We start from the raw sequence: 11005 nt of genomic DNA on the forward strand, positions 1-11005 counted from the left end.
TCAACAACATCAGAACATTGCTCTCAAAAGGTGTATCCCCAGGGGAGGCTGCCCTCCTCCCACCCACTTCGATGACCTGGGGTGCTGACCTGGGGCTGGCGGAGCTGCCCTGCCCAGTCAGACCCTGTTCTCCAGCTGCCACTAAGAAAACAAAGGAAGTAAGAACACTCAGACCAGCAACCCCCAAATGCAGGGTAAGAAGGTACGTGTGTCCAACTCTCATGTCTCTCTTGCTTTCTCTCTCCCTCTCTCTGCTTTCTCTCACTTCTTTGTTCTCACTCTGTCTGCCCATTTCTCTCCCCCACCCACACTGTCTCTCTGACTCTCCCAATTTTCATGTCTATCTCCCTTCTTACATTTTCTTTTCCCATCTTTTTCACTTGTCCTACCGTTTCTTTTCGCTTTCTTGGCATCTCTTTCTCTGCATCTCTGTCTCTCTTTTGATATCTCTGTAAACTCTGGCTTCACTTTGTCTTGGTCCCTCTCTTGGGCTCTGTCCCAATTCCTTCTATTCTCTCTCTGCGTCTAATTTTCCCGTGTCTCTCTTCCCGGCCTGCCAGGGTCTCTGCCCGAGGCAGTGATTCCCCATCCCACTGTCAGGGCTGGACCCCATCATACTTCCCTGATCCTTTCCATCTCACTAACCCTCCTTGTCCACCAGATATTTCCCCACCCACCTGCCCCACGCACATCGCTGGATGGCAAACCCAGGTGCCCCAGGGAGTGTGCCAGCCACCAGACAGGGAGACTGAAGGAGAGAAATGGGGAAGGAGGGCTGAGAGACAGATCAAGACAGATGGAGGCCAACTTGGGGCTCAGGGGGTGGGGGAAGGAAGAACCGGAGGGAGAGGCACAAAATCCTGGTGGGAAGCAGGTGGGATTGAATCAGAGATGAGAGTGAGAGAGACAGCCAGAGGGAGAAAGGATGCAGGCCGGGTCCTTCAGCCCAGCTCAGGACTACTGTGCCCCCTGGCCGTCCCTGCGGGTGCCTCCATCTGACACTGAGGGTCTTCCCACGTCCCCACCTGCATTTTTTTCTTTTTTCTTCCCTCTCTTTTTAAAAAATATTTTATTTATTTATTTGAGGAAGAGCGAGCACGAAAAAGGGAGCAAGCACGAGTCGGGGGGGGGGCAGAGGGAGAAGGGGGAGAAGCAGGCACCACGCTGAGCAGGGAGCCGGTTGTGGGACTCGATCCCAGGACCCTTGGATCACGACCTGAGCCGAAGGCAGACGCTTCACTGACTGAGCCTCCCAGGCGTCCCCCCACCTGCATTTCTGACTCTCACACAGCTTCTCGTTTCTGTCTCTTTTCATGAATCTCTTGTCTCTTTCTGCCTCCAGCTCTTCCTAAGTCTCCATCTCCCTTTGGGTTTGTCTCTGGGCTTCTATTTCTCTGTTTCCGTCTCACTCCCGCCTCTCCCGGTCTCCGTAGTCCCTCCCGATGGAAACTGCCTGGGGTCTGACCCCGCATTTCCTTCTTTGGCTGAGAAGCTGCCTGCGGGCTCAGACCCGACCTGACTGCTCCCCCGTGCCCCGGCTCCAGCTCCCGGGACCTGGGCGACTCCGGGCGCCAGGCCCTCCACGGAGGCTGGACACCTCTCACCCGAAGCCGCGAGCCTTGGTTGCTGAGCCGGGTCGCTGGCTATTCACCCCGACACCGGCCCCGCCCCCTGAACCAGCAGCCCGAGGAGCCAGAGCTCGAGGGCCTGAAGGTTGCCATGAACCGCGCCAAGGCCCCGCGCGTCCCAGGCCTCCCGGGACCAGAGACAGTGAACGGGGTCCTGGGGGGCGGAGGGCCCTCGGGTTTGGGTGCATCTGCGGGGGTGGAACCTTCAGGAGCGGGAGGGGGCGGGGCCTGAAGCCGGCAGAGGTTCGGTCTAGAGGCTGGGGAGGGCCGGGAAGCTGCAGATGGAAGGGGCCTGTACGAGCCTAGCCCATTTGGAGGGGACCAGGGAGATACAGTAGGGTCGTGGCCTCAGAGGAGCCGGAGTTGATAGATAAAAGCGGTAGGGCCTGCAGGATCCTTAGAGGACAGGGAGGAGAGACAGGAGGGGGCCGGGGCCCGCACATACAGGACTGTGGGTACCACAGCCGCCTGCGTGGCGTGGAGCCTGCGGACTGGTGCATGGGCAGGCTGGGAGGCGCTGGCAGGGAGGTGTTTGATAGGAGCAGGATGGGGCCTGAAATATGGGGGGCAGGGGGAGGGGGGCAATGGAGCCTGGTAGTGAAGAAGGGGTCTTGCAACAGAAGTGGCCCAGAAAGGATCACAGTCTGGGAGACCCTGGGCCCTAAACCGACGTGCCCCTGGAGCTCCACTTGAGGCCGGGCCGGGGCCCTGCGAGGGCTGTGCGCACAGTGCCGGAAGCCCTCCCCCACCTTGCTTCCCTGGAGTCTCCACTGAGGCAGCTGCCCACTGCCTGGCAGCAAGGCACGCAAGCAAGCCGTGTCTTAGTTCTCCCACCACGGAGGTGTCGAGGCTGTTGGGAGGTCAAGGACTCTGTATTTTTACCCCCAGGAAGCAATTTTGTCTAAAGACATCACCTCTTTGTAAAGGCTTGCACAAAAAGAGTTCTTAGGTCACCCGGCAGGCCATCTGCACCCCAGTAGTGACAGCGTTGGCCCCATAATGTAGGGGTTTGCATGGAAGAGACAGCATTTGGGGCCAATGTCCCTCCAGGAAAATCTCTTTCCCATCACGCCCCCACCCCAGTATGAAAACTCCTTTCTGGTTATTTATGGTTGCCCTTAAAAGAATTGCAATGCTGAACATCACGGAGAAACAGCTCTGTGGTACCGAAGAGGAGACCGACACAGGGCATCTTCCTCAAGAAAGCTGGATCCTTCTGAGCCCTACTTCCACCCCCGGTCCATGGTGAGGCCACACACAGGGAGAGGACATTCGCAAATGGGGTGACTGGGATCCAGAAAGCCAGAATTCACTGTGAGGTCAGATTTCCCAGCCTTGGCAATGGGGGCATGGGAGGGGGTCAGGGGTGCAAGGTGCAGAACTACCCTCCCTTCCCCACCCCAGTAATCCTTCTGTTCGCTCACTTCTTTCCCAAGCCTGTTCCTCTGTCTGCCTACGATTCATCACTTGGCCCCCGCACACCCTTATTCATGTACCTATTTGCATCTTGATTCATTTCCCCTCCTGCTCATTCATCCCACATTTACTAGAGCCCACTCTCTGTGGGGCTCCAAATCCTAGGGCTTCTGAGTCCCCGAGGAGGGCTCTGTCCCTGGTTCTAAGGAGGGGCTCCCACGCATGGCTCAAGGAGTACAAACACAGGCATTTCAAAACTGGCTTTAAATACTCATCAGGGCGCCAGGAAAAGGGGCTGGGGTGAGAACTTGTTACATGTGAATTTGGGGTTGGGGTGCCCTGAGAGAGAAGGGGACCCATCCATCAGGGCAGCTGGGATGCCCCACCCCCCACCCTGGGACAAGGGAGCAGAGTAGAGGCCCTCTCTGGAGGGTCCCAGGGCCAACTGGGAGCCAGCCCTCCCTTCGAGGTAGATCATCGGGGAGGGAACGGAGGAGGAGCTCCCACGGTGGTGATGACAGGCAGTCACTTCCTTAGTGGTACTGCTGATAGCTGGGATAGCCTGGGGCTGGGGTACCCTCCTTAGGGGGCAGCTGGCTGGGGTCCTCCAGGAACGGGGGTGCTGGAGAGGAAAGAATCAGGTAAGGGTGAGAGGCGACACATAGGCAGAGCGTTTCACACCTCTCCCTAACCAGCATCTGCCAGGTACTCACCATTGCGGAACTGCTGGGCAGTGTAGCGAGTAAGGAGGATGCCAACACCCTCTATAAGGGCCAAGAGGATGCCCCCCATCATTGCTGAGCCCACCATGGCCAATGGGCCACCTGGGAGAGTGAAGAGGGAGGGAGAAAGAGGTGAGGGCAGGCAGAACAGGGCGGAAGGGGCTGGGGGCTAGGGGCTGGGGGCCGGGGGCCCGGGGCACTCACTGCGGGCTGCCAGCACAGCCCCGGTCAATGCTCCACTGGTGATGGAGTTCCAGGGATCTTCTTTGCCCCGCAGGCGCACTAGGCCACAGTCGATGGTGGAGAACAGGCCCCCCCACACCGCGAAGCTACCTGCAGGGAGACCGAGGGTGAATCAGTGTTCCTGAGGAATCCCAAAAAGCCACAGCTCAGGGTCTGGGGCCTTCCAAGGCCAGAACGCTCTGGGGAGAAAAACGCAGACACAAAGGCAGAAAGAAAATTCCTGGGGGATATTCCCGGACTGCCCCTGTGGCTGCTCATTTGTCAAGTGATCTCTAACTGCCACCGGCATTCCCCTCACCCCTGTAGGGGTCTGACAAGTGTTTACAAGCAGATTTATCTTCTGTGTAGCTTTTAACAGAGCAACTCTGATCTTCCTAACCATCACACCGAGCTGGACTTCTGATCTTGGTTTAAGGGAGACGAAAACAGGTTATGAAAGTTGGTTAACACTATGAGAGTTAAAGTGTTTACTGAGGCTTTGCTGTGTGCCAGGACCTGTGCTAGGCACTGAATATTATTTGACTTCTGAAGTCTTAAACTTGTTAATATTATTAAAGTGCTTAGCAGAGCAACCAGCACTCAGTCAGTCCTCTGTAAATGACGTAATGACATAACTTACAAAACAATTTCGGTGGTTATTGCTATCATCATCCCCATGTTACTGATGAGGTTTGGAGAGGTGAAGCCACGAACTCAAGTCATGCATCGGGGAAGATCCGGGGCCTGGATTTAAACTTGGGAATCCACATTCCTGCCCCTCCATATTAAATTATTGGGAAATATCACTGTCCTGGAAGTCCCAGGCAGAGCTGGGGCTGGAATGTGGACCCCTCAATTTGCAGTCTAGAACCACAGGAGTGACCACCCCCAACTCTGCATCCCAACTTCTAGGTCTCTCCAAGCCTCTCACCTCCAATCTGGGGGGCTCGGATCCTCACAGCGTTGACACTACCTCTCAATCGGTGCCGAATCCCCTGGGAAAAATGAGGAGGCAGGGAGTCAGAACAGGAATGAGGCCCCTGGCACACAGGGTTTCTATCTCTTAAGACAGGGACCACGATGGGTCAGGGGTATCAGGAGTACAGACATGAAGCAGGGGCCAAGAACCTGGAGGCTGGGGAGCACACTAACATGGGTGTTCTCGGCTGTAGGATGAGAAGTTCTCATTCACTCAATGATTACTAGCACCTGTGTGCCAGGCACCATGCTGTGATGCAGGGATGGTGAATGAGACAGGCCTAGCCTCTGCCCTCAGAGCTCACATTACAGTGGGAGACACAGATCCCCAGCAGAGGTACAGATCAACAAGATAGCTTCACGCAGCAATACAGATCTTGGAGGAAATAGCATCAAGAGACATGATAATGACTGGGACTCTAAAGGAGGCGGCATTTTTGCTGAGACCTTGAAGATGAGAACAGGAAATCTGGGCAAAGATCCAGGGAAGAGTTCCAGGGAGTTGAGGGGAGGGACAGGACTAGATATATAAATTGCAGAGACCTTGGCAAATGGATGGCATTTAAAGCCATGACGTTTGATAAGATCTTGGAAGAGGGTGGGCAGAGAGAGAGAGACAGAAAATTGATTAGGTTACATTAAAAGCATTTTCTTAGGCTGTACTCCTGCCGGTTAAACTCCTGTCACTTCCCTGTATCCAGGTAACCTGCCTCTGGGGAAAATCCCTCTGGCTTTGCACATACATTTAGGATTTGGTAAGGACGGTTTTGACAGCATGGCATTTCCACAGAGGAGCTCCAGCTGGGTGGTAGGGGCGAGGGACACAAGGCCATGTTTGCAGTTCTCCCCAAACCACAGATCCTGGAGCCAGGCCTGACACATAGTAGGCTAGCAGGCACCAGAATGAGTAAGTCAAAGCAGCTCCAAGCAGTTTTCAGCGCAGTATCCCGTGTGGGCAGGGCAGGACCCCCGCACCACCCAGGGAAAGCCATGACTCACAACAGGGGCGTTGCGGAAGCCCTTGATGGCCTGGAACACTCCACCGCCGATGACACCCATAGTGAAGGCTCCACCGCAATCGTCCACAATTCGCCATGGGCTGCAAGCCGGAAGGGGAGGGTGGGGTTAAGTGAGCCCCTCTTCCCCCGCCATGTTGCATGGACTCTTTCCAACTGGGAGAAGCCAAATCACTCGAATGGGAAACAGCATTTCAGATATTACTTTCCCCCTCATTTCTTTAAGAAATGGTGCAAGAGGGGAAAAGCATTAGTCTTTACCCTGTCCGCCCCTTCCCTCGCAGCCAACCAAGGAATCCGCCAACTGCTTTCCTACTACCAAAGATTCAATGAACTGATACATGCGGAGTTGGCAAGTTTAGATCAGCGCTGTGAAAGTGTTAATTTGCTAGTACTGTTATTAAAGCAGGACGGGGTCGCACCCCCATCTCCGACAATGAGCACGTCCGACCAAACCCCCGCCCTCTTCCCTCTTTTTTAACCGGCCCCAATTGGGAAAAACCAAGAGCAGAGGGTGGGGAGGATCCAGCTCGTCCACAATAGGCTCACCCAGGCCCCACCCCATTCACTAAAGCGACCTGGGAAAAGCCACGCGTGGTAACCCTGGGGATTTCCGCTCGACAACCGCCACCACCCCCCGGCTGGAATGGATTCGGCCAGCGTGTAGCTTTCGGTTAACAAAGAGGGACTGGGGAGATACGGAGTCAGGGGAAACTTGGGAGTGGTTGGTCCTGCACCGCACCTTCTCCAGGCACACGGCAGCGGCACCTCTTAACGGAACCCGACTGAGAGGAACGAAGCGGAGGGGAGCGGAAGGAGACCACAAATGTCTAACGGTCTCCCGAGTCTGGGATGTGGCGCGGTGTGGCCGGCGCCTCCCCCGCCCGCCTCCCACAGCTGGCCGTGGCGCCGCAGCAACAGTCCCGGGGCCTGTGCCCATCGCCGTACCAAGGCTCCCGAGCGTACTCCTCCATGGCGCCGGCGTCCGGCCGCGCAGTCTGCCTAAACCCCGGCCGGCCACGCCCCCACTGTAAACGCACACAGGCGCTCGAGCGCTCCACCTATTCCAGGCCAGCGATTGGGTCGCTTCCCGCCTGTCAGGCCAGGGCCGCGCTCTCATTGGCCAGCCAGGTTTGCGTCATCTGTACCGCAGCCTCAGCGTCGCCCAGTTACTTCAAGCCTCGGGGAGGGAGGACCTCATTCCGTGCTTTGGGAGAAGGCAGGCGTGTGGTGCTGGTGATCCTAGCCGCGACAAGAGAGAGGCGGCCGGTCTGACAGCCTTCCACTACTCACGCGATTGCACTGGTAATGTCGGGGTGGGTGCATTTTTTGCAGCTGGAGGAGCTGCTGCACTCTGCTCCCCCGTCCCAGCGCTTTGGTTCCTCCCACCCAGCAGTCTTTGGGGGACGTTGGGTGAGCCCATTCCTGGGGCGCGGGGGAACTGAGCTGGGCCCCTTCGGCGGTGGGCGGAGCCTGGGCCTGGGAGGGGAACTGGGTCCTGAACACCCAGCCTCGAGGCAGGGGTTGGTGGGAGTTTGGGTGGCATTGCACCAATCTTCCACCTTTTCGCGCATAGGTTCCATCCAGCCCTCTATTGGTGCAGGTGGGTAAGTGGGGGTCCAGATTAGTATATGCTGGGAGGAGGCGCTTGATTTTAGAATCGGGATTTGAATCCTCATCTGAGGTGGGTTTTTTTTTTGTGTGCGTGTGCCTGTCCATCCGTCCGTCTCTAGGTCTGTCTGCTATCCACTATGCCGCTGCCTGTTGCGCTGCAGACCCGCTTGGCCAAGAGAGGCATTCTCAAACATCTGGAGCCCGGTGAGCTAGCTAAAAGCAGATGGGCCTACCATATGCCAGGCTTGACAGGCACTTCGTTGTTGATGTCGCTGCTCCATAGCTAGCATGGGCCTATTGCACACCAATCAGTGGGGCGGCGGGCATCGTTAACAATATGGCTTCCTGACATCCATTCCTACCGCGGGCGGGGGTGGGGGTGGGGAATACATACTTCGTGCTTAATATTGACAGCTAATGCCTTTTGAGGGGCCTATTATATGCCTCGTGCCATCCATCAAGCAATCCGTGAAAGTGATTACAAAGTATCCTACGGTAAGGATCGCTTACATCTTTCGTAGACGGTAGCAGGATGCTGATACTTTGTTCTTTACTCTTTTGATTACATTATTTTAGACCTGTGGTGCCAGGCACGATGCTGGTGGTCTATGCCTTACCGTTCACCGTATCAATAGCTGACATGTATTTTGCACTTAAGTGCTTGGCATACACATTATGGCTAATGGTAGAAAATAATGATAGGCTCTATCATTTATGCCTACTGGCTGCTCCTGCTAATATTCACACCTCATTGTCAGTAATAGTAAAACCTGAAGTCTTTTTTTTTTTTTTTTGCGTCTGTTTTGGGCTACTAGGCACTGGAAAGTACATCTTATTTTCACCTTATTGATAAATGCCATCTGTCACAAGCTACTCTGTGCCACGCATAGATCTTGTGGTTAATAATACTGATAATGATCATCGATAATTTATTTTAAGCCTATTGAGCGCTGATGGTATATACATGTTACTAACAATACTGATGATTATAGCCGACAGCTACTTTGGGCCTATTGCATGACGATGGGCAGTGTGCTGTTGCTGACATATACATTTCATTGTTAGTTCTATCCACAGCTGAAATCTGTGGTAGGCCTGCTGAGGGTCATCATGTACCGAGCTGACAACATACACCTCTTATTTTACCAGTAGTCACTGACAGCTGCTGCAGGCCTGCTGTGTGTCAGGCCTAGGAACTAAATGGATTCAGAGCAGTGTTTGGATATATCCGCTGCCATCCAGACTTGCTGCTCAATATACAGAATCAGAAACACTGTATTTGCTAAGCTTGGGAGCTGAATAGATTTGGACATATTTTCAGATAAACCCCTTACTGTTCAAACTCGTTTTATCCAAATAGATTGGGATAGCATGGTGTCACATGCTTCCTAAACTCAGGAACTGGAGGATACATTTGTTTTGATGAATCCTTGTCTAAATTCTGAAACCAGATAGGTGTGGGTAACAGTATCAAATCTCAGATCTTATCCGAACCCAGAAACAGAACAGATTTAGGTAAGTTTTTTGGCACATCCCCTGATCTTCAGACACTTGGATTTGGAATGTGATATTCGCCACAGCAGGTGAGACCGGGTGCACACACAGACACACACGTGGTCCATGTGAATCTGAGTCTCTCCAGGCTCTTGACTATAGGGTGAGAACCCCTCTGGTCCTTACTGCTTTCCTCCATCCTGCTATTCTGCCAGAACCAGAGGAAGAAATCATTGCTGAGGACTACGATGACGACCCTGTGGACTATGAGGCCACCCGGTTGGAGGGCCTGCCACCAAGCTGGTACAAGGTGTTTGACCCTTCCTGGTGAGCCTGGGGACCTGGGGGGAGCTGACGTCTGACTTCACCTTTCCTGTGCTGTCCCTGGCCTTGGGGTAAATGGGGAACACAGGGAAGAGATCTGACATGGGGCAGGTATTGGTAGAGACTGGGGAGACGGGAGTTGAAGCTACAAGGAGAGGACATCTGTGCTGACACTCTTTCCCTCCTCTTCTCTCCCCCTCCCCCCTCCCTCCCTCCCCCCCTCTCTCCCTCCCCGCCTCCCTCCTTCCCTCCCACTGCCCCGCAGCGGGCTCCCTTACTACTGGAATGTGGACACAGATCTTGTGTCCTGGCTCTCCCCACACGACCCCAACTCCGTCGTTACCAAATCTGCCAAGAAGCTCAGGACCAGTAATGCAGGTGAGTTGGCAGATCCAAGGGCACCTCAAGTGATTCTGTAGTTCTCAGGGGTCAGGTAAACGATAGTGGATCGGGAAGGGGCAGGTGAGACAGGCAGGTCCAACCCCAGGCGGGGGGGGGGGCGGTTTTGAAGGCGGAGGCTGCTGGGGACTGAGATGGAAGGAGGAAGGTCACTTTAAGGCTTTTGTGTCCCCAGATGCTGAGGAGAAGTTGGACCGGGGCCACGAGAAGTCGGACCGGGGCCACGAGAAGTCGGACCGGGGCCATGAGAAGTCGGACCGGGGCCACGAGAAGTCGGACCGGGGCCATGAGAAGTCGGACAGAGACCGGGAGCGTGGTTATGACAAAGTGGACAGAGAGAGAGAGCGCGACAGGGATCGGGATCGGGACCGCGGGTATGACAAGTCGGACCGGGAAGAGAGCAAAGAACGGCGCCATCATCGCCGGGAGGAGCTGGCTCCCTACCCCAAGAGCAAGAAGGGTAAGCTGAGCAGCAGGGCCAGGACTCAGGTAAGGCAGGTGAGGCGCCACGGGTGAGCCACGTTAAGGGAGGCCCTCACTTTGCTCACGTGATCGCCTGAACCTGGGGCCTGGGACAAGGTGCTGCGGACCACAGCAGCCATGCACTCCATTTCTTCTTGGGATGCGGGAAGCGTGGTGATCAGGGGCTCCTTGTGCCTCTACCGAGGACCTCACTCTGCCACCTGTTTCCTCAGTGGCAAGCCGGAAGGATGAAGAGTTAGACCCCATGGACCCCAGCTCATACTCGGATGCACCCCGGTAAATGAGAACCCCTCATGAGCCCTTCTCTTTCCTCATGACTCCCTTGTGCTGATGACCGTTCCTTTTTTCCTATCTCCTTCCCCCATTTGTCACTTGGAGTGGGAGTGGGGGGGAGTGGGTAGTGCCTACCACATCCCATATTCCCAACTCCTGACCCTATTTCCTAACTGCCATCACCCCCAGGGGCACATGGTCAACAGGACTCCCCAAGCGGAATGAGGCCAAGACAGGCGCAGACACGACAGCAGCGGGGCCCCTCTTCCAGCAGCGCCCCTACCCGTCCCCGGGGGCTGTGCTCCGGGCCAACGCCGAGGCCTCCCGAACCAAGCAACAAGACTGAGCCTCCCTGCCACCCCACCGCCACCAGGGGTTTTTAATAAAAGCTTTTCGTTGGATCGTGCCCATGAGGCCTGAGTGCTTCCTTCCCATG

At 55.4% G+C, this 11005-nt stretch overlaps 2 protein-coding genes across 6 annotated transcripts; one reads left to right on the forward strand and one right to left on the reverse strand.

Annotated features, from left to right (window-relative positions):
* Positions 1–372: 372 nt before the first annotated feature.
* TIMM17B (translocase of inner mitochondrial membrane 17B) lies at positions 373–7007 on the reverse strand. Of its 2 annotated transcripts, none has more exons than XM_026513393.4 (6): positions 6931–7007; positions 5966–6065; positions 4920–4983; positions 3971–4099; positions 3758–3868; positions 373–3666 (listed from the first exon to the last, which is right to left on the reverse strand). In XM_026513393.4, the coding sequence occupies exons 1-6, from the start codon at positions 6954–6956 to the stop codon at positions 3578–3580; spliced, it is 519 nt and encodes a 172-aa protein (XP_026369178.1). In that variant the 5' UTR covers positions 6957–7007; the 3' UTR covers positions 373–3577. The 2 variants fall into 2 exon arrangements, with proteins under 2 accessions (XP_026369178.1, XP_057167360.1); XM_057311377.1 differs by lacking the exon at positions 6931–7007 and adding an exon at positions 6725–6833.
* Positions 6921–10974, forward strand: PQBP1 (polyglutamine binding protein 1). 4 transcript variants are annotated; one of them, XM_026513384.4, is made up of 7 exons: positions 6921–7287; positions 7716–7800; positions 9306–9417; positions 9680–9792; positions 9989–10273; positions 10509–10572; positions 10759–10974. In XM_026513384.4, exons 2-7 carry the CDS (start codon positions 7734–7736, stop codon positions 10913–10915), a joined length of 798 nt encoding a protein of 265 aa, XP_026369169.1. In that variant the 5' UTR covers positions 6921–7287; positions 7716–7733; the 3' UTR covers positions 10916–10974. The 4 variants fall into 4 exon arrangements, with proteins under 4 accessions (XP_026369169.1, XP_057167355.1, XP_026369168.1 ...); XM_057311372.1 differs by lacking the exon at positions 6921–7287 and adding an exon at positions 7421–7589; XM_026513383.4 differs by lacking the exon at positions 6921–7287 and adding an exon at positions 7422–7585.
* Positions 10975–11005: the final 31 nt, after the last annotated feature.

This window comes from Ursus arctos, chromosome X (genome assembly GCF_023065955.2).
Source record: "Ursus arctos isolate Adak ecotype North America chromosome X, UrsArc2.0, whole genome shotgun sequence".
Classification (NCBI taxonomy): domain Eukaryota; kingdom Metazoa; phylum Chordata; class Mammalia; order Carnivora; family Ursidae; genus Ursus; species Ursus arctos.